This window comes from Ovis aries, chromosome 15 (genome assembly GCF_016772045.2).
Source record: "Ovis aries strain OAR_USU_Benz2616 breed Rambouillet chromosome 15, ARS-UI_Ramb_v3.0, whole genome shotgun sequence".
Lineage (NCBI taxonomy): Eukaryota > Metazoa > Chordata > Mammalia > Artiodactyla > Bovidae > Ovis > Ovis aries.
Window position 1 is genome coordinate 50,608,137 of NC_056068.1, and position 22,787 is coordinate 50,630,923.

Here is a 22,787-nt window from a genome sequence, read left to right on the forward strand (position 1 = left end):
TTAAATGCAGAAGCTCTGTGTCTGGGCCTCTGACTTCTCTGCTCCCTGTGGAGACATTCTGGGGACTCAGCAGCATGAGAGCCAGCAGAGGGTAGCAGGTCACAGCCTGGTCTCTGTCTTCTTCCAGCCAGATCAGTTCTCAGTTGCCATACTTCTGAGCTTCCAGAAAACATGATAAAGTTCCAGAGGCTCTGGGACATGAGGATCACGCTGAAGGACAGAGATGAGGGACCTCCCTCTTCTCCTTGCCGTAAAGCGGGCAGAGGAGCAGCTCCCCTCCCAGAGACCTGAGAGCACATGTGGGGCCCACAACGAAGGGGCTAGGGTGGGGCTGAGAAGGCATCTTCCAGGGGCTGTGAGGAGGTAACAGGCCTTAGGCTGGATGGAGAGGGGTGAGAAGCAGTAGGGGAAGGTAGGTTGGTCACCACGCCACAGCCAAGGGGGCTTTATTAGGTGTTGAGGGCACGTATGGGCAGGTAGGTAGACGCTAGAGGGTGTGGCACACCTTCTCAGGGTGGAGTGGTGCCTGGATGTCCAATTTGCGGGTCTTGCTGTCCTTATCGATGATCTCCAGTCGCAGCTTGGGGGGACGCCTCTCGGCCTGGGGTGAGGGCAGTTCAGGACTCTTGAGCAGCTGCTTGTCTGAGTCCTCCACAGTGATGCGCAGGGTGCAGCCCCCCGGCAGCAGGTCCTGTTCATAGGCAGCCGCCAGCTGGTTCACCACTCGGCGCTCCACCTGCAGGTGGTAGGGGAAGCTGTCATCATTGCCAAAGCCTGGAGGCCCAGCTCTGTCACTTGCTGCCTGGGCAAGTACTTACTCAAAGCTTCAGTTTTTTCATCTGCAAAGGGCTAACAACATGAGCTTGCAGGACGGTACTAACAAGTCAGTACAATCAATTTCTGAGGTTCCCAGCCCCAGTTCCCTGACGCTGGTAGGAGTTCAAACTCATTTACCCTCTTGGACAGCGGTTTTATTTGATTATATTGTTTTTGGTTCTGAAGGGGCGTCTGCTCTGGGTAAGGAAAACCCCAGCCTGCCTGGACATGCTGGGAGTGCAGCGAATGGGTCTAGGGGCACCAGGGAGGGAGGTGTGGAGGTGCCTCACTTCTCTCAGGGCTCACCTCATGCTTGATGGAGCGGGCGCCATAGTGTACGTTGTAGCCTTCAACCAACACGTCCGCCACCTCACGGTCCCAGAGCAGTGTGATGTTGTGCCTTTGCTTGGCCTGGGACAGGTCAGACAGCAGCATGTCTGCATGTGGCCCAGGGCTTTCTAGATGTTCCGCTCCCACCCACGGGCAGTCCCTGCTCTTACTCTCTTGGCCCAGAAATTCAACTCCTTGTTGACAAGTTGGATGAGCTCCGAGTGGCAGAAGGGGAGGAAGTAGACGATCTCATTGATTCGTCCCAGAAACTCATCTCTCCGGAAGTGAGCCTGCAGGGCCAGGTTAGGGATGAGGTGAGCTTAGTGACCCAGAGTGGGTAAAGGAATTAGTGGACCCTACTGGGGAAGATACAGGTGGGAGGGCTTCCACATCTTCACGATGGCTAAGGTGATCCCCTCCAACTCGAGTCTCCAGCAAGAAGGACAAGGAACTCTTACTTTTAGGATGGGGCGAATCACGTTTTCCTTGAAGTTCTTTGAGATGGTGATCTTGTCACTGATCTGGACGTCCCCTGTGGAGACAGAAACATAAACTGCCTGCTCCCTACACCTGGGACCTTTGGGAGCTGTGCTGCACCTTGGCTCCATGACAAGAGCCTGGTCTTGCCCCTGACAGTCTGTGTGATCCTGGTCAACATCTCAGGAGCTCTGGGCTTCGGCCTTCTCATCACCTGCACAATCAGAAGACTGGATTGCATACTTCCCAGGCCCTTCTACTGCTCATGTGTGGTAGGAACTGCATGAAGGTGGGGAGGAGAGAGGAGAAGAGTCAGGACCGAGACTTGAGTCCCAAGTTGTAAGAAGGGGGCTAGAGAGTTCAATCCTAGACAGAAGGCTGATAGATGCAGTGTCCACCCTGACACACTCCCCTTTCCAGAACTTTCCAGGGCCCACCTGTGCCCACCTCCAGGTTTCCGACCTGCCATCCCCTTGCTGCACCAAAGTGTCCCTCCCTGTTAAGTGCACATCCCTTCAGTCCCCTGAAACCATGGCCTCCTCCTGGCCCCACACCTTGGGGTGGCTCTGTCCCTGCCTCTGTCTGGAGCCCTCCTGTCACCTGAGAGGCCTGGGGCTTTCTTGCGGAAGTAGGGGCACTGTCTCTTGGCCTCCCTCCACTATCTAGTTGGGTGCTTGGTGTCTAATAACGGCCAGTGAGGGAGAGATGCCAGCCAGGACCTTCATCTGTCCCTGGGACCCAATTCCATCCTTCCCCTGGAGCAGTGTGGCAGCCGTGTCACTTGACTGTTTATCCAGAGAGCACGGGCCACATGCCATACCAAGGTTCTCGGCGATCCGGTTACGGCTCATCTCCAAAGCTTCCTGCCTCAGCTGCAGCGCATGCTGTGCTATCTCGTCACTGGCCACGTTCGAGGTCATGATGAAGATGGCGTCCTTGCAGTCGATGGTCTTGCCTTTTCCATCTGTCAGCCGGCCCTGGGAAGGAGCAGCAACTGCATGGTCAGGGAGTGGTAAGGCTGGGCACCTCTTCCAGGAGGTCTCTCCAGAACCCTCTCCCCCTGGCAGTTGGCGCTCCCTTCTCTGGGGTCTCTGAGCACTGTTCTCACACCTCGGTTTCAGTGCTCACCTGCTGGGAGAGCCACCAGGTGAGACTGCATCTGCTGCCTGGCATCTCTCAGGGCACCCAGAAGCCAGCCTGACTGTATTAGCAGCCATCCAACACACTCTCCTGGAGGCCTGCTGTGGGTGGAGCTCTGTGTTGGGGCACTGGGGACTCACTGAGCCTGACACGCTTCAGTCTAGAGTGAGGCCAGGAAACAAGCAGTCAGAATTCAGTGGGTTAGACATTATGATAAAGGAAAGGCCAGGCTGCTATAGGAGGTCAGAGCGTATTCTACAGGGCCACTGTGAAGTCCAGATAAATGAACTGAAACAGGTATAATCTCTGCATCTTTGGAGCCATCCTCTGGCCTAGGATAAAAATTAATGTTCTTCCTTTAATCAACGTGGGAAGTTGCCTTGGAATCTTTCATTTTTTTCTAGAAGTGACACAGAAGAAAACATCTTTACTAGACACAAATGCACCAAGGAAAGAGAAAAGGGGCAACAATAAAGGGACGAGACAGAAGAACTAGAAGAGTGTAGCTGTCTGGGGCCGCTCAGAGTGTAGCTGTCTGGGGCCGCTCAGCTTGAGGTGAGGAACTCTGCCCACTCAGCAAACCTCAAGGTTCTCATGGAACAATGGCACTCTGCAGTCATTTGTAAGGAAGCATAGGGGCTTTCCTCGTGGCTCAGTGGAAAAGAATCCGCCTGCCAACACAGGAGATGTGAGTTTGATCTGGGTTGGGAAGATCCCTTGGAAAGAAAATGGCAACCCACTCGAGTATTCTTGCCTGGGAAATCCCATGGACAGAGAAGCCTGGTGGGCCACAGTCCACAGGGTTGCAGAAGTGTTGGACACAACTTAGCAACTAAAACAACAATGACATATGAAAGCAATATTCAGTGCCCTGCTGAGAGGAACTGGTGGAATCTGCTGTGATGGGCACCCACGGCCACCCCTGGGGCCCTGCTGGGTGCCTCTGTGAGGGCAGGGTCTGGGTCTTGTTCTCACCAGGTCTTAGAACAGTGCCTGGCATAGAGCAGTCCTCAGCACTTGCTTGCACACTGAATCCTCACCACCCCTACAAAGAAACTAAGGCTCCAAGAGCTTAGTTTGTACAAGGTCTCACAGCTGGAACACAGTCCAGCTGAGACTCTACTGAATGGTCTCACCCCAGCACCCCTGTCTTTCACTGTATACCAGGCTCCTGGGGCCATACCAACAGTGTGGGATAAAGGAGGCTTCATGAAATTTTCTCTCCTAAATAAAAACTTCTCAGAGTTCTTCTAAATTCAATTTGCATCCTTTGATCCTGACTGGAGAGAAGCTAAGCTACTAGGTCAGGTGTGGGGAGAGGTAGACCTTCTTGGGAATTCACCGGGGTTGCAGACAAAGCATAGCTCCTGCCAATTCTGAGAGCATGGCTCTAGGGAGAGGTCACTGACAGCCTGCGGGGGCCCTGCCCTGGCCAGCGATGCTGGGCCCTGCCCTGGCCAGTGATGCTGGGCCCTGCCCCGGCCTCAGGCAACCATTCCTTCTTAAGTATGTTCCTTTCCCTGGTGGCGAGGGCCTCACTCAAGGTCAGCCCTTGCTTCTAAAGCAGATGCAAAGGCAGACTAGCCCTAGCGCTCAGAGGTAAAAAAGAAAGGCATATGCATTAACTGAGCACCTACTGTGTACTGGGCATGGTACCAAGTGCTTTTCTGCCTCACTTTACCCTGGCTCGTGGCACAGGCCTCTCAGGAAGTGTTAGCTCCAAGGGCCAAAAGGGGGCCTTGAGATCCAGTCCTGGTCACTCCCCGGTCCCAGCCTTGAGTTGGGAGAGGAGAAGGAAGGGTACAAGCAGATGTTCCTGAGCTTGGCCATGAGCTCCCCACTTCACTCCCTGCCTACGAGATACAACACGACAGATCCACTGAGGGCAGTCCTAGTTTTGGGGACCAGGTCTGCATGCGTGCGTGATGTGCCCAAGTGCGCGCGGATGACCCCACTGTGTTCGCAGTGCTCATCCCTGAGGACTGAGCGCACACACGGCTGTACTGGCCAGAGCAATAACCGGCGGCCATTTCGTTCTGAGAGATCAAAGTTCTGCTCATAACGGGGCCTGAGGATGGGTCCCGGGTGGGCAAGGGGAGCAGGTGCAGTGCATGACTGACCCAAGGGTGACTTTCAGTGTTTGCACCTCCTCCTCCGAGTCCTTGGCAACAAAATGTGTCCCAAAGAGGGAGCTGTGGCTGACCCGCCTCCCAGCTGGAGTGCACGCATGCGGGTGAGGTGTCAATGCTCACTGCAGGGTCACAGGGGCTGCTCCCCCTCTGGCCCCCATTTCTGTCCTTGAAGGGAGGCGCAGAGAGTGGGCTTCCTGGGACTTCTGCCCTATGCTGTAGGTCTGGGGTCAACTGGGAAGTGAGCTGCATTACCTCTGCTTGGTGAGAGCTTTGGTAGGGCTCCCACTTTTCTGGGCCTAAGCTTGGGAGATCTGGGATGGGTGGGCTCTGAGGTGGGGGATGCACTTCTCTATGCCCCTTAGTCCTACTGATCCTACAGCAGCACTCACCACAGTGGCTGAATGGCTTTTTGCTGCCTGTCTCCCCCTCACCCCCGAGCACTGAGGCAGGGGCTGTGTCTGTTCTGCCTGTTTCCCCTCTGCCTGCCTGCACTAAACCACACTCTTCTCGTTTGCCTCCTACTCTCTGGCAATTCCCTCTGCTCACCAGACTCACCAGGTGAGAGAGCTCGTCCGTTCCTGTGGCTTGTTACTCTTTCTGTGCTGAAGCACTCCTGAGTCTACTTCCGGCGCAGACCTCTCTTGCACTCCAGACAAGCAACTTCCTAGACATCTCCATCTGGCAGTACCCCAGGCATTTCATTTTCAACACTTCCAAACCCTAGCTCCTCACCTTCCTCAGTCTGTTGCTCACCCCGCTGAGTTCCCTGCCTCAGCTGATAGCAGCAGAACCCATGGGCCACCCAGGCCAGAGACACTTCCGCTGGTCACTCTTGTCACCTCCCTGTCTCCTCACTTGGGAGTTCTCTCCATCCAATGGCCCTGCTGTAGAGCAGGTCTCCCCAGCCCTCACCTGGGCTCTTCAACAGTCTCCTTGCTGGTCCCTCTTTTTCCTTCTAGTCCATTTGCTCACTGCTGCCTACAGGAGCTTTATAAAAGGAAAATCTGATCATGCTTTTCTCTTGCCTAAAGTCTTTGAAGGCTTCTTCCTCTCCAACAAATAAATCCACACTCCTTTGCCTGGGATTCTAACCTGCCCCTGTCTATCTCACCCATCTACCTCCACCATTCTGTTCTCACCCTCCCTCACAGTCGGGCAGTTACTGAAAGGCTGTAGTCCTCTGGATGGAGCAGGCTGCCTCACACCTCTGCGCCTGCACACAAGCTGTCTACTGCCAACCCTAACATACTGAATTAAGTTAGTCGATGGGGTGTTTCCCCTGGTGCTGGGGGCTCTGAGAATGCCTGGAGAGAGACAAGGTGTCTGGGAGTTATTATTTAAGCTGTGCGTTCTGGAACTGGAGTGCCTGGGTTCAAACTCTCGATTTCCTCTTCCCAGCTGTGTGACCATGGATGAATCAGTTATCTCACTTTATCTCAGTTTCTACATTTGTCACACTGAGGTAGTAATAATGACTATCTTCATATGATCATTGGGAAGATTAAAGGAGTTCATAAAACAGTGCCTTGCACATAAAGTACAAAAATGCCAACTTTATCGCATCTCTTTTCTACCTGATAGGCAGGGAGCTCCCAGAGGGCAGGTTTGGGTCTGGTCCATAAGCTGTGTACCTGAATCCCATTAACAGTCTAGAATGGAGTGGGGGGAGTATCAGAGCACAGGTGTGGGAAACAGAATATGTGACCTTTGAAGGACTGGCCTTCATTGCTCAGTAGGAGTTCTCAGGATAGGGAGCAGATAAGAGCCTAGGAAGAGGGCAATAAAACTGGGGCAGCCAAGGATGCTGGGCTCGGAGGGGTGGACAGTGAGTGAGCAGCTGTGGGGACATTTGGACCTGGCTCTGGCTGGCTTGGTACCTGGTGTGCTATTTGGTCCAGGGGTATCCATTCCTGTATCTCATCAGCGAACCTGTGACATTTCGGGAAGCAAACCCCTTTCCATTTTCCCAGGGCTGGATGGGGCTGAGTGGAAAGGCGGGCTGGACTTGGTCTGCCCATGTGCTGGCTAACACAGCCTCTGCATGGGAGCAGAAGGAAGGCCTCACCTGGAACAGGTGGATGTCAGCCCCTCCCCTGACAGTAAGCCCTCCCTCCCCTGCTCAAGATAAGGAGAGGTACAACGGGGAGACCTGCGCTCTGGGACCAGACGTATCTTGAGACCTTTTCTGGCTCCTCTGTACAGTAGCTCTGCGGCCTTGGGCAAGTCATTTACAACCTCTTGAACTTGTTTCTACATCTGTTATAAAAGGTTTCTACCTTGCCTGGCTATTGTGATGATTAGTAATAAAGTCTGCAATGTCTTTAGCACAAGCCTACTACATAGACTGTGCTGAATAAAAGGACGCTGTTCCTCGGTCAGTTGAGAGGGAGACTGTTCTTGTTTGTGATGAGCCGGGAGCTGTTCAGGAGAAGAACGCTCCATAAGCCAGGGCACCACCATTCCACCATCACTGCAATGGTCACAGACAGCAGTAACATCACTAACATTTTAAAGAACTGGTGAAGATGATGGAAGGAAGGAGTAGGAGCCATCTGAGTAAGAAAGACTCTTGGAGCTTACTGGATCCAGCCTCCCTGTTTTTCACATGAGGTTCCTAGAGATGGAGCTGAGCTAGAACTAAAAATTCAGGTCTCACTCTCTCCTGGCACTTCTGCCCCATTCTGTCTCTTTAAAAGGGACCCTGGTCAGCCACAACATTTCAACTTTTGGGCCGTGCTTGTTTTTCCTGGAGTGCCCAGTCTGGGCCCTGGTCCAGAGAAGGGGTGAAGCCACATCTGCTAACTGACTGAATGTACACATGAGGAAGCAGGAACTTGATGAATGACTGACTCTGGATCCACAGGTCCTGCTGCTCATAGCCCCCTCATACCTACAGGTGTCCCCCAGCCAAACCCAGCCCAAGCTGACTCACCTCATCAAACAGCTGCAGCATGATGGTGAGCACATCTGGGTGGGCTTTGTCTACCTCATCAAAGAGCACCACGGCATTGGGGCACTGCTTCAGCTTCTTGGTCAGCTGGCCACCCTCCTCGTGGCCAATGTAGCCTGGTGGGGACCCGATGAACTTGGCCACCTGGTGGAAGGAAAGAATTAAGTTAGGAAGGCCTTTCCATCCTTTCAGTTTCCAATATGGGGCATGCACGGTAAGCTGGCTTTGTATACTGTTAAGACTGCCTGTTTCAACAAGGTAAGGTTATCTCTTGGGGTGGAAGAAATCCTGCTGTGATAGGAGAGCAGCTGGATCTCTTCTGTGTTTATTTTTCAGAGCAAATCTTATGCAAAACAGATCAGGGACCCCACTGTGTACATATGTCCCCAAAGGACAAATTCCAAGGCTGCTGTAATTATCTCAGGCTTGAATAACAAGTCACATCAAAATACTAAGGCAGAGTCATGTTAACAGGCTCTCCAAACCACACTTCACCAAGGACTCTCACTCACCTCATGCCGCTCCTGGAATTCAGACATGTCTAGTCTGATGAAACCCTGTGTGGAAACAAGCAGGAGTCCATTTGAAGGCACGAAGGCAGAGGGAAGGGCTAAGGAAGTGAGCATCTCAAATATCTTCCAGGCTTTCAAGCCACACCAAGCCAAGATTTGCTATCCCATTCTCATGACACAGTGTTTTCTGGCTCGTTGTCTCCTTTTCTGTCCACTCATCCCCTAAATGATTCCCTCACTCCCTACCTTAGTAAACCCAGGTCATGTCCCTGCCCTTAAACTGGCCCGGGAAGTCTTTTTTTTCAGGCTTCTACCAGGCCTGATCACCACACCATCCACTTATCACACATTTCCTGAAGGCGTCCTGTGTGTGCTGAGCACTAGAGCTATGCCTCTGTCCTCTAGGAGCACCGGAGTGGGACAGGCTGATATAGACAAAGTCAGCCACCACCAGCGTGGATCATGACGAGCTGGAGGGGAGCAACAAACACCCAGACAGCTCCACGGTGCCCTCCACTCTGCAAGTCTACATGGGCACAAGTCCCTTTGCTTTAGTTTTCTTTTATTTTTCAAAGAGTGCAGTTGATTTGAAAAGCTGTTAATTTCAAGGGTACAGCAAAGTGATTCAATTATACCCACACACAAACACACACATATATTCTTTTTCAGATTCTTTTCCATTACAGGTTATTACAAGACACTGAATATAGTTCCCTGTGCTATACAGTAGGTCCTTATTGTTTATCTTTTTTATAAATAGTATATATCTATTAATTAACTGTTAATTTATCCACTCCCCATTTCCCCTTTGGTAACTACAAGTTCATTTTCTGCCTGTGAGTCTATTTCTATTGTGTAAATAAGGTCATTTGTATCACTTTTTAGGCTGTATAGATAAATGATATCACATGATTTTTGTCTTTCTCTGACTTACTTTATATAGTTTGATAATTTCTAGGTCCATCCATGTTGCTGCAAATGGCATCATTTCATTCTTTTTGATGGCTTAATAATAGTCCACCCCCCCTCCCCATCCATTCCTCCATCGATGGACATTTAGGTTGCTGCCATGTCCTGGCTATTGTAAATACTGCTACTATGAACACTGGGGTACATGTATCTTTCTGAATTCTAACTTCCATCATCTTCAGATATATGCCCAGGAGTAGGACTGCTGGATTATATAACTCTAGCTTTTTTTCTTTTAAAGAATCTCCATACTGTTTTCCAGAGTGGCTGCTCCAATTTACATTCCCACCAACAATGAAGGAGGGTTCCCTTTTCTCTACACCCTAGTTTACTTTTCTTTTAAACTAATAAATCTTATCTACAAGTTTTTACGTCATTAAAGAGCTCTCCACAACACTGCTTGCAGCCCTTCTCTCTCCATGGTTGGGCCTGCAGTGCTTTCCAAGGAGGTGGCCTCCTGGGTGAGGCCCTACCATAATTAGCCCCAGGGATAGAACACTGTCTAGAGCGGGATTTGCGAGTTAACACAGCAGAACACCCTCTCCTTTTCATGAAGAACTCAGGGACTTCGGGTGTTATAAGGGCATTCAGAGGTGCCCTGTCTCTCCACCGAGATACGGGTTCCCCAGAGACTCCTCAGGCTCCTCTCCTACTGGCACCCACTGACTACACTTCTCTTGAGAGCTGAGGAACAGGGGGTGCCAAGACCTGAGAGGGAGGTAGTAATGCCTATACCTGAAATGCAGGCCATATTGTAGTTCAGCTGCTGGTCAGAAATTCAGTCTGTGAAGTATTCTAGTTTTCTCTGTCCTGTCACTCTGTACCTGGGGTATAGGGTGGCAGAAAGAGCCCTGGACTCGGCTTCCAACCCCAGTTCTCCACTGTCTGTGGCCTTGACCAGGCTGCCTCCCCTTTTAGAGCTGCTGTTTCTTCACCCTACGTCCTCTCCTTGTTTCACCAGAGGCCTGAGGACAGGGCCTAACCCAAGAGGTGGGAAAGACCCCAGAGAAGTTCTTAAGGCCACGAGGGGTGATCACTGCTATCAAGCATGAAGCATTAGCCAGTAAGCATCTTCACAGGGCCCCAGGCAGCTCGGCCAAGAGAGACACAGGCTTCAGGGAGGGTAGGAAGACAGACATGGGGAAGCTGGGAGTGCAGGAGGAAATGGGCTGGAAGCCACGAGATGGACATCTGATAACAGCTGACACTCACTGAGTGCTTACTATGTGCTTGGCAATGTTCTAAGCAAGCTATAAAGGGCTTAGAATGTGTATAAGTCTAAGAGATAAGTACTATTACCATCCCCCCTTACAGATGAGAAGACTGAGTCATGGATTAAAGTAATTTGCCCAGGGTCTCAAACCGACAATCTGGCTCCAGTCTGCGCTCTTACCCTCTATACTCTATTGCCTCATATTTCCCACTCCCTCAATCAGCTGGGCTTTTGGCATCTTCATCTTAAGGGTTCTGAGTTTTGTGCCCAGAACCAGTGTCAGTCAATGTCCTACGATAACAGGGAGTATAGACTTCAGTGTTTACTTACTCTTATGTCAAGTTACTAAGTCCTTCTACTGATTTGCTAAATAACTCTGAACAAATCTCAGGGCTTGATTTTCTTAGCTGGAATAATTTTGGTTTTACATGATCTTAGTTTAGGGTTATCTAGAAGTGAGGCAACAATAATAACAATAGTGAAAGTGAAAGTGAAGTTACTCAGTCGTGTCCGACTCTTTGCGACCCCATGGACTGTAGCCCACCAGTCTCCTAAGTCCATGGGATTTTCCAGGCAAGAATACTGGAGTGGGTTGCCATTTTCTTTTCCAGGGGATCTTCCCAACCCAGGGATCGAACCCGGATCTCCTGCATTGCAGTCAGACACTTTATCATCTGAGCTACCAGGGAAGCAAGTAATAACAACAGTATCCAACATGTACTGATTGTTTACTAATGTGCCAAGAATAGTGCATAGCATTTTACATCATTATCTCACTTAACCTTCATGATAATCCAGTGAGATAGGTACCATTATTGAACCCATTTTACAGATGAGGAAACTGATATAAACAGAGATCTCAGCCAACTCCACAGAGTAGTTTAGAGCTGAACTCAGATCCCTGCTCTTGATCCCTTCATTATACTGATGCTATAACTATGGTCTTTAGAGCTCCACCACCCTACCTCAGGATGAAATCACAGGATGCTATTAAGGTTTTTTTCTCAAGGATTATTAACTCTAATAATGGAAGTTAACAAAGCTGCTCAATTCGGGAAAAACAGTGGAGTTTAATGAGAGAAAAAAAAATTCATAGGAGGTCTGATAAAGAAATTATAAAAAGGTGCAAACAGGGATTTCTCTGGCAGACCAATGGTTAAGACTTCGTGTATCCACTGCAGGGGGGCGTGGGATCAATTCCTGGTCAGGGAACAAATATCCCATATGCTGTGTGTTGTTGCCAAAATAAGAAAAAAAGTACAAGTCTTTGTGAGGTAGCCAAGTCTGGAGGTATCAGTGACTCTTTTCAAATGAGGGAACTAAGGTACGAGAAAGCCAGAGCTTGAATTTAAGTCACCGACTCCCAGGCCAGTGCTTGTTCATTGAGTGAGCCCTCCTTTACACTGGGCCCTGTAGATGACACTCCCCACACATCAGTCCTTGGATCCTGGCAACATCAGGTATCCTGGTTAGACAGCTTACAGTTCAGAACCCTCAGATTATAAAGGTATGTCTCAAACATGCCTGTTACATGGCCGGAGAATGTATGTGCTAAACACAGATGTTGTAATGAGCTGATCCACAGGGCTGGTGAAGGTAGGAGTTTTATAAAAGTACCAACTCTGATTTAAAAATAAAATATATGGATGATGATACTGGGATTCTCATGCCCCTCGTCTCCCTATGTGACACGAGGACAAAAAGGACAGGTTTACAATCTAGTCTTTTCTTGCAGCAGAGAACAATGGTATTGAGAGAATAGTTGATAGACTGGATTCTCGTTTTACTTCTTCCTCTTAATAGGTGATCTTGGGCCCTTAACGTTGCAGGGTCTCAGTTTTCTCATCTGAAAAGTGGTTCTAATTTGGCATTTAAGCTATTTTCCTTGTAAGATCAAATAAGACAGTAGATGGGAGTGCTGTGAAAGGACCGAGTGTTGGATAAATATGAGACAAGGGATCAGGTACTTGATGGGTGTTAGAACCTGAGCTCACTGTGATTCACAGTATTTCACTTGATGCTCACAATAATCTTAGACACAGGACTGATTAGCTTCACTTTGAGGCAACAGCTGAAACTTGGAGGGGTAAAGCAACCTGCCTAGGGCCAGAAGAACCTGCGCCAAGGAATGGCTGACTTCAGAGCCTGGATCACCCAGCCCACTATCTCCGAGGGGAGACGGTGATACTTCCGTCTCCTAGGTGAGGCATGCACTGAAGGACGCCTTGTCAGCTTTCAGGACACCCTTCACAAGTTGAAATCTGCCTCTCGTTTAGATGCTCCAACTGAAAAAAGACTTGCACCGTCCGTCTTTTATCAAGCCCTTCCTCCTTTCTACACCAGCAAGTCAGCAGATACTTTCCTTCTACTTCCACTGCTTATGAAGACACATTAAGACAGCTTGGATAAGGAGATTATAATTTGTAATTAAATATTAACCTTTCTGACAGTATTAAAATTAAACCACTCAGAATTCTTCATCCCTAATCAGGTGGTTCCTGCCCGTAACTACATCTTCCCTAATAGTCTCACTAGTTTATGGCCCTTCCCAGAGTGCTAATTGTTTCAATCGCTGCCAACCTGATGAATTGTCCTAAAAACGCTGTTTCGGTTGGAGCATATCAGCATGCCGTGCACTGTTTCTTGCCTGCCTGCCTGTCGAGTGGGTCTGCGGTAGCTTTGGTTGAGGCAGCTCATAGCTACTGGCAGAGTCAGCAGAAGGGGCCATGGACGCAGCTCAGGAGGACATGGCCTCCGCTACCTTGTTTCCTGTGGCTGCCAGGCGCTCAGAGAGGTGGTGGAGGGGGAGCCGGGCCACAGCAGGACAGGAGTTGGCCAGGACTCTGTTGCTGGCAGAGCTCTGGGCAGTCCCTTATCGCCTCAGCTAGGGAGGCTTTCCACAAAAATTAGACAAGGGCACCCACGGTTGTGGGCAACCTGTGATGCCTCCAGACTGGGAAGCTAGGAGGAAGAGAAATGTCTGGTTTTAAGTTGAAATGTTTCTGCAGTCTGTAAGGACTGCTCTGACATTTTTCTCTGTGTGAAACAATTTCTTGTCAGCCTTAGAAAGTCAAACTTAGCAGGTCTTGGAAAGCCAGAGTCTGAACAAGGGGATGGGCACTTGTGGGAGGGAGTGGTGGGCTCTCCATGGCCTGCCAATTGCGCCTAGGTTCCAGTCCTTACCTTTTTGGCATCTTTGTGCATATATTTGGCTGTCTGCTTGGCCAGTTCTGTTTTTCCTAGTAGAAGGAAAAGAGAAGTATTGGGTTAGGAGATGACTATCTCCTTGAATGAAAGAATATTAGAAATGCATGGATGCTGGAAATAATACATGTTATGGAAGGGAACACTGAGGCTCAGAAAGGGCGACTCTCAAAGTCACCAAGGGAAAACTGATGGTAAATCTGGGACCAGAATCAGAGTCTGCATTGTATCTTGCTTTTTCTGTGGATGGGGACTGAAACTTTTCCTCTACAGTAGCATCTAAAAGTGGAAGGTTGACTCATACAATCCAGAGCCATCTTGTTCTTTGAATCCCAACACAAACCTTGCTTTTCCTTGACTTCCTGGCTCACTGTACTGTCTCTCTCTGGACATCCATGGTCTTGCCATCTAAGCTAGGCCCTGGAGCCACAAGGCCAAACAGAGGCTGGGAGAGGATAGAAACCACCCCTCCATGGCTTTACAGCTTTACTTTGTAACATAAAGAAAGGATGACGATACCAGAGTGTTGGCTCTGAAAGGCCATTTGGTATGATGGTCAAGGCTTTGGAAGTCACTGCATGTCTAGTATGGGTCAAGTTCTATGGTACAGTGTGAAGTGACGGTAACCCTTTGGGACCCTACATCAGAGGCAGCATCCATGAAGATGCTGAGGGGAAAGAGGAAGCTACAGATGCAGGTAATTCCCCATAAAGATAATGGGAGGGCAGCGACGGTGGGACTGTGAGGATAGAGAGTGAGAGGGTAAGAACACTTCAGAGAATCCAGCCCAACTGGCTATAAAAATCCCCAACCAATTTTACTGCAACCAGTTCTGCTATGCACTCAGCACTGTGCTGACCATCAGTGGCTTTCTGTAGCTTCCGAGAGGGTTCTGGCCCAGGATACACTAGATAAGGCTGGTGCCCTGGGCAGTGGAGGTGGTTCAATTACTCCTACAGGGCAGCGTCTGGGGCTGCAGAGTGGCTGGACCAGGACTAATAGGCCCCCAAGGGCCTGGCCCTCCTGGCGACTCAGGCCCTGCACCACGGCTTCCAGAGGGAGAGGCACAATCCCAGCTGTCCCAACGTGGCAGGTGATCCTCTGCTGGCTCTGTAAGTCGAAGGCAGTTGTTTTGGGAGCTGGAGCTGAACTAGAGGAGGGTCGTTTGACTCTGGCCCATAGCAGCTGGGGCTCCCCCAGCTCTCCTCCCCACAGGCTGACCTACTCCCTGTTACCTATTCCAGATGATCCTAAGAAGAGGAAGACCAGGGGGTGTTCTTCGTCGTACCAGCCATTCTCCTTCCTCCGGATCGCTACGGCCAAACACACAAGATGGGAGGACAGGGAGGGAGGCAGATAAATCAATGACACAAAAGGCAGGATAATTATCACTAAGTATACAATATGTTTTACTGCTCTGCGCCCACTCAAAGTCCTCACTACCATTAGTGCTGCCTAATCTGATTAGCTGGCAAGGCCCCTAGAGACACCTAATCAGGTTAGCATGGATTTGGAAAGCTGCCCAGAGCAGATTTCGGATAAAGTTTTCCAGGATGAGCACTCAGCGTTGCCAGGGAAACTGAAAGGCTGGTGGATGGTGAATGGAGGTGAAGGGGGTGGGGGACTGGTGAAGGAGAATTGGAGAGGAACTTTAGCTCTCGGCTGGTAACCCACCTACTCACAACTGGTTGGCGGCTGAGCCTCCCCCTATGCAAATGGGAGAGGCAGAAGCCCATGGCAGGGCCTTGTGGACTTGGGGTGTGAGCTCTGAACTCTTTCCCATTTGGGGGAAGTAAGGTCTGCTGTTAGGAAATACAGCCAAATATACTTTCTGGAAGCCAGTCAAGGGTACTGTGGAGCTCAGGGCAAGGAAGGGTGAGCCACTGGCTAGCACTTCCACAAACCATGGCCTCCACTGGACAGACGTGCACGAGGGGAACAGACATGTACCAAGTTTCTTGGGGCTCAGCTCCATTACAGTAAGCGCTGACCTTTCCTCTCCATGAGGAAATATATAATCAAGGGCTCTGCATGCCACACAGAGCAGGAGAACCAGGCTCAGAAGCATCACCCAAGTATAAGAGTAAGGAGCAGAATGAGGCAGAACTATCTGAAGAATCATTTATTTAATAAATGATTAAATAAATATTATCTCCTAGGCCCAATGGAAAAATCGCCAACATTTTATTACTCAAGACCCATACAGATAACCCTGAGTGGAAAATATTATTTTCAATTCCATCAGATTGAACAGGAAACTGAAACAAGAGATAAAGATATCTGCCCAAGTCATATAACTAGTAGGTTACCAGCTGACTGGTGGAGATGGTAGAGTTGCATTGCTAAACCTGTCTTCTATTTTGGTCACATATGGTTACAAAAAGTGGGATTAATTTGGGTTGCATAAATGGAAACACAGTCGGAAGCAGGAAGGGGTGAGAGCGCTGTGCAATGTCAAGGTTGGTCTGCAGACGGAACAACATATATGGTCTGCTCCTCAGAGAGCTGAGGCGAGATGAGCAAAGGGATATATGTTGGAGGACAAGGCCTGGAAACCAAGTCAATGGAGAAGGAGTTGACAGTCTTAGGGAAGCATCTTCAGTTTTGAGGTGCAAAGATCCTACATACTATACACTGTGTGGTATAATCTGTGCGGCTGGGTTTCATAGAAGTGGCTGGAGAGGTCAGGGAAGGCCTTCAGAAGAAGTGGAACTGATGATAGATGAGACTAGGCAGGATCTGGAGGGGAAGAGGTGGCAGTATGACAGAGGTGGTGGCGGGGACAGGAATGAACACGAGTAGCTGTGGGCGGGATCAGATCACAGAGGTCTCAAATGCCTGTCTTAGGAGTACAGGTACACACTGTGGGCTTTCTCACCTCAATCTCTAACGCTTCTTCCTAAGATACTTTCTAGTTCTGGCCTCAGAAGAAACAGAAACTGTCCGTGGATACCAGACAAGCCACTCTGCATGCCCGGATTCTCTCCCTGAGATTTCTGAGAGGAGTCTGGGAAACCACTCAGTCTAACCTCTCCCTTGGGTTAGGCTCAGATCATCTCTGAACTGACTGGCTTGGTCCTCTGGAAGACCGGCCATGAGGGGAACCCACAGGCCTCCTGGTACCCGAAGGCTAGGCATGAAGACAAAGAAGCCCCAGCCTGGCGAGAGGGGAGGCCCCAGTGTCCTGACAGAAGCAACACCCTGTGGGTGAGGGTGTTTGGGGAGGTAGAGACCTATAAAATGACAAAGGCTGGACTTCTGTGAATATACGTGTAGGATGTGTGCTGAGGTAAAGGTGCGAGTGGAGGGGTTATCTGAAAGGAGTCAACTTTTCCAAAAGTTGGCTAAGTTGAGAATCTAGGTTTGAAAGAAGCTGAGCATAAACTGGATTCAGGCTTCATGGCGGGTATCTGGGGAGGCCAAAGTACCCAGGAATCACTCAAATGGGGAGCCTGGGGAGAGGGGTTCCCCAGGTGTCATGAACCTGGGGCTCTGATCTTGACTTCTCTTTCACGAAGCTTCCCAGCCCACCAAGAGCTGCATGCCTCTGGGCTAAGCAGTTCAAAAACACCATGGAGAACATGGAATTGGATTATGCCTGGGGCCATCTTTCCCCCCTTCTTTTCTAATAACGCACCTGGGAGAGAGCTCTTTATAATGCCAAGCAGACTCCACTGCACAGCTGTCCCTGGTCAATTCTGCTGGACCCAGGGCATGAGTCTGGGGTGGGCTCGATCTGGGCCCACCGTGAAACAGGCAAAATGCCAACCATTAAACAATTACAACTCTGGATATTTCTAATAATATCTGAGGAGAAAAACGGCCAAGCAGATGGTGTCCGACAGGATGAAAAATGGAAGTAGCTAGGACAGACTGAAGAAGGCAGGCCCATGGGTGCGTGGTTGGTAGGGTGGCTGAGAGCTAAGACTGGGAATCTTAGGGTCCTGTCAGGCTGGGGCAGAGGCTGGGACAGAGACCTGACTGGGTCCACTTGGGATGTGGCCACAGATATTCGTGCTCTCACTGTGGACAAGCAAATGAGCAGCAACTTCCTCTGCTAGCACTTCAGAGCCTATAAAGAACTTCTGTAGATGTAACTTCACTTGAGGCTGGTTACAGACCCACGAGGCAGGCAGGGCACGTAACTTGATTCCCATTTTACAGATGAGATCATACACATAAAGAAGTGAGGGGACCTGCTCAAGGTTACACAGGTAAATAAATGGACCTGGGCTTTACCCCTGGTGCTGGCCAGCTCTTGAACCTGAACTGGTGGCTCAGGAGTTTAGAGGGAGGAGCTGGCTGTTTCTCACACGGCACCCCTCATTCCCTCACCTCACCTGGAAAGTTGCTCCTCTGTAGTCTTTCAGTCTGGCTGCCTCAGTCACTCCACACGTGGTCTCAGGAGCCCCTGCCCCTGACCATCTCTTGACCAGTGCTCTCTGGGCTTGAGATGGTCTCAAAGTCCCCGGAGCAGGAAGCTCAGCCCATCTGGGCTGTCCCATCTCTGGGGCTCCAACAGGCTTGGCAGCCTCTCCATATGCTGGACCAGTGACAGGGTCCCCTTGCTGGGTTCTTCTGGCCATGTGGACCACTACCATTCATCCTACATCTCACCTGCAACAACTCTTCTGGCTTACTCCATATCACCTCTGCCCCAATAACCCCCATGTTCATCGACGGGGTGGTGCGGTGGGGAGGGCAGGAGCTACAGGATCTAGTTTGGGGTCCTGGCTCTGTCGCTTATTAGCTGACTTTGAGCACAATGCTTACTCCTTTAGAAGCTTGGTTTCTTCATCTCTAAAATGGGACTAGCCATACCTGCTCAGTCGGCCCCTCATGAAGATTAAAATGAGTTAATGGTTATGAAAGTGATTTGTAAGTTGCAAAAAAAAAACAAGAATAAGAATAAAAATAACAGTAGTCATAGCAGCAGTGGGGGCACAAGCCGTTAGCCATGCTATTTTACAGATAGCCCTTTCATCCTTATAGTACTTCAGAGAAGAAAGCATTCTCTCTCCATGTTACAGAGGAAAAGGCTGAGGTTCAGAGAGGGACAATGGGAAGGTTTCATCTGTCTGCATCCTCATATCAAGGGGAGGGTAAGTCCCAATTTGATTGTGTATTTCATGGGTGTATGTCCTAGGCCCATTTCCTGAGGGACTTTTGCAAAACACTGGTATAATGTGTGCTGACCAAATGAGTTAATTGTTGGTCTTCCTGGAATCACAAGGGGGGAAAGAACAGATTTTTCAGCTCCCATTTTACAGAGAAGAGTGATGCCTGGATCCAGGAGTCTCTTATGGCTCCAAGTGGTTATTATTACCCTTGGGTAAAGAAGGCTTCCATTCTCTTCTTAACTTCCCTCCAGGGAGCCTTATCCATTTGTTCAGCAAAAAAGTTCTGTGTTGAGTGCTGGGGCACCTACAAAGAAACCGAAAACAGGTCTGCACCTCTTGGGTGAACGCTGCTATGAAAACTGTGAGGGCCAAGTGGTATGGAGTACTATGAAAAGTGTGGGAAACGCTATTTGTTTCTGACTGTGACTTGGAGCCGAAGCACAAGGGGGAGATGGCTAGGCAGCCTGGATATGATGGGACCTTCCAGGAGGAAAGCTCTGGTGTGTGCAAAACCCAAGTGAGACCAAAGAACTGCCTCCTCCTCCCATGCCAGGCCTTTGCCTCCATCTAGCTCAAGGTTTTGGGGGAGTCTGGGTAGGCTGACTCATCTCTCCTGATAAGTTCTACTGATGCAGCAGAATTTTTTTTTTAACCTAACCTGGAACAGTTTGCCCCATGCTTGTGCCACCTCCTAGGGGAACCTATCCTTCAGAGGAATTCCACAGTTCAGTCACCTAAATGTCTATTAGTATCTTCTGTCTAAGCTTACAGGTTCAAGGGGCACAGCTCAACAAGTGCCTGCTTCTGGTGCTCTGGGTTTGGTGGATGATGAGAGAAAAGCTCTCTTTTTAGTCTGTCAGGAGTATGCTTTCTAAAGGCAAACTATTGCTACTGAGGCGTCAACGTACTAAAATTGCAAATAGCTTTTGTTGAGCCCACCCACTGTGTGTGGGCACCTCACAGGCTATGGTTAGGCTAAGGTTAGGGACCCTATGGGTTAGGGACAACTGGAGGGAAGACTGACACCCTTCCAGAAAGAGGTTTGAGATCAGAATCTGCGCTCAGGAGAGGCAGAACCTCAAGATGTGTTTAGACTGTGTTCACCTGAGTTTACTTGAGTTCAACAACCTTTTACATACCCGCGTGCCAACTCCGGGAAAACAGACCTGAAAGAGAGTTAGTTTCTGACTTTTGCAGGGAGAAAGACATACAAACTGATGCTACGTGGTAAGTCCAACAAAAAAGTGTCCACAGGAAGTGCACAGAAAGGCCTTGCACCAGGTGGAGAGTTAAGGAAAGCTTCCTGGATAAGGCATGGGTCAGGTCCTGGAAGGTGGGCAGAAGGGCAGAGCAGTCCAGATAATGAGAAGAGCAGGGGCGCAGGAGGGACTTCTGAAGTGAGGAGGTGGAACTTAAGAAGCCTAAATTAATCACTACCTCTCTACAACTCAGGGATGATCTGGGTGTACTTCTCAGATTACAAACAGGACTCCAAGGAGGGTCCAGAAAGCTAGCTGCAGCACTCAGGAAGATTACACTTCTGGATTAGTCAAAGAGGGAGGTGGAGTATGAGATAGGACGGTGCACCTACTGTGTGTATATGGGTGATATTAAAGTTGAATTCAGGTCAGAGCCAGGCTTAGAAGAGCGGTCAACGTGGTAGAGCTTCCTTGGGGAGTTCACAGGCTTCAGAGTCAATGGGGACCAGATGCAATGGGCTTTGGGCATAGGCCTCTGGTCAGAGGAAGCCACTGGGAAGCCTCCACAGGTGCAGGCTACCCAGAAGAGGCTTCTTGGAGCAGGTCTGGGGAATGGGATGTCACCTCAAAGGGTCAAAGGCTGACTAGTATGGGTATTGTAAACAACAATTTTGCTAAACTCACATTCTTAGTATGCTTGTGAACAACTAGGAAGCAGGCATAACAGCTTCTCTTCTTTCCTCAGAGCCCATCACAGAGATGGGCAAGGGGCCATAACCGAAGTAATTAATGTGACAAACTGCACTAAGCATCTACCTTGATTGGAGGGCTGTGCCAGGAACTGGGAAAACAAAAATGATTCAGTCAGGGTCTCTGCCCTCAGGTGTCTACAGTCTATTGCTCCTGAAATATAAAAACCAGCCCGAGGGTGGGAGACGGGCAGGGCTAGGGTGGGGAAGAGGCCAGAAGAAAGGGAGTTTCAAGCAGAGAGGGCAGCATCAACAAATATAGGCAGGAGATCAACGCAGCAGGGCGTTGATCCAATGTGCAGGGCAGCCATTGTGCGCAGTGGGCGGGGGCTGGGGGGTAGCTGGGGAAGTGGGGGAGGGCAGCAGGAGTGGGCCCTAATGCCAGGCCAGGGCAGTCACTCTAGAATTTTACACAGGGTTCTTTTGTTTTGTTTTCACACTGTACAAAGCTCACTCTAGCTAGGGAGAAGTGATTATAGGGGTAGAAAAGGAGGCAGAGAGACCAACGAGGAGACCACCACTAGGTTCGGACAGGAGACACTGAGGTCCTGAGCTGGAGGTCCTCAGTGGTATTAGGAATGGAGGGGAGAGACTAGGTGCGAGATCTATTTAAGAGGTAGAATGATAGAACTTGAAGGGCTGTAAGGGGAAGGAAGGGCCAAGAAAATATCTAAGCTTCTACTCAGGAGACCAGGGAATGGTAGGGCCTTTACTGAGACAGGAAAACGGGAGGTGAGGGGGTGGAGGAGGGGAGCAGAGTCTAGATCTGCACAGACAGCTGGCTGCCTTTCTGAGGATGGTGGGCACAGAGGCTCTGAGCTCCCACTAGAACAGTCATCCTTCCCTTCTCCATGATCAAGAACAGCTTGGGATTCTGGAAGGAGAACCTCACACTTGATGTCAGTACTCTGGCTTGTGGTCTGCACGTTGGCCCTGCTTTGGCTCCAGTGACCTGAGTAGACCAGAGAGGCCATGGGGGCCTGGGCTGTGGGGTCGGTGCTTCATCTCCTCCATTTGTAAGGTGGTAACTATGCGCCAGCCTTGCTAGAAGCCCTGCAGCTGGGGATCACACTGATAAATTCACTGTATTACTTTGCACAAATCAATATCCCAGCACTTACCAGGGGTTGATGTGACCGAAATTGGTTTCAGCCAATTCGTGAGGGTAATAAATGGCCATTTATCAAATCAATTCATTCTGCGGCACTTCTTTGGCTGCCCAGCCTCATGGTACCTCTGGGGTGCCAGGCTCCACCCAGCCAGCACACATCTGACACTAGCTGAGAGCACCCAGGGAGCACCCTGGCCTGCCCTCTAGATCCGCCCCACTCTCCTGCACCTGCTTCAGTCCTGAGGCCCTGCCACAGACTCCGACCCAGAGAGTGCCTCATGCTTCATGGGAGCTGGAAGCTGAACACACTCTGACTGTTAGGAGTGTGATCCCTGGCTGCAGGGCTTCTAGCAAGGTGGGCGAAAAGCTACCACCTTACAAATGGAAGGGAATGTACTAACCCCACAGCCCAGGCCCCCACGCCCTCTGTGTCTTTTCCAGAAGCGCTGGAGGCATAGCAGGGTCGCCCTTCACACCACAGGACAAGAAGCAGAGCGTTCCAGATCTGAGGCAGAGTGTGGGTGACAGATGGAGCTATGGGTAGGACAAGGCACTTGGCAGACATTCTGACAGCCCCTAGGAGGTGGGGAGAGGAACCATCTACTCCTGCTCTGGGCTGGCAGCAGGGAGAGACCAGGAGAAGGACCAGGCGAAGAGGCCATTCTGGGGCTGGGACTAGGGATCAGTCTCAGATTGAAGAAACACTGCGGGCCTGACCACCAACGCTGGACAGTAAACATCTAGAGGAGGGGACTGGGCTTTATTGAGAACTGTCTGGTACATACTGGAGATAGCATATGCTTTACAGTCCTGTAGTCCTGAGTCTGGATCCCTGGTACAAAGGTGAGGAAACTGATGCTCAAAG

The 22,787-nt window shown here is 50.1% G+C and overlaps 1 protein-coding gene across 2 annotated transcripts in view; it reads right to left on the reverse strand.

The window, feature by feature from the left end:
- Positions 1-419: 419 nt before the first annotated feature.
- The window catches only part of CLPB (ClpB family mitochondrial disaggregase), a 139,318-nt gene continuing 116,950 nt past the window's right edge, over positions 420-22,787 (reverse strand). For both annotated transcript variants that reach the window (XM_004016294.6, XM_004016292.6), the window contains 9 exons: positions 14,979-15,056; positions 13,723-13,778; positions 8,358-8,402; positions 7,828-7,989; positions 2,444-2,600; positions 1,605-1,678; positions 1,317-1,436; positions 1,123-1,227; positions 420-736 (listed from right to left, as the gene is read on the reverse strand). In XM_004016294.6, the coding sequence (XP_004016343.1) occupies positions 488-736; positions 1,123-1,227; positions 1,317-1,436; positions 1,605-1,678; positions 2,444-2,600; positions 7,828-7,989; positions 8,358-8,402; positions 13,723-13,778; positions 14,979-15,056 (1,046 nt within the window). In that variant the 3' untranslated portion in view covers positions 420-487. The remainder of the gene's footprint in view (positions 737-1,122; positions 1,228-1,316; positions 1,437-1,604; positions 1,679-2,443; positions 2,601-7,827; positions 7,990-8,357; positions 8,403-13,722; positions 13,779-14,978; positions 15,057-22,787) is intronic.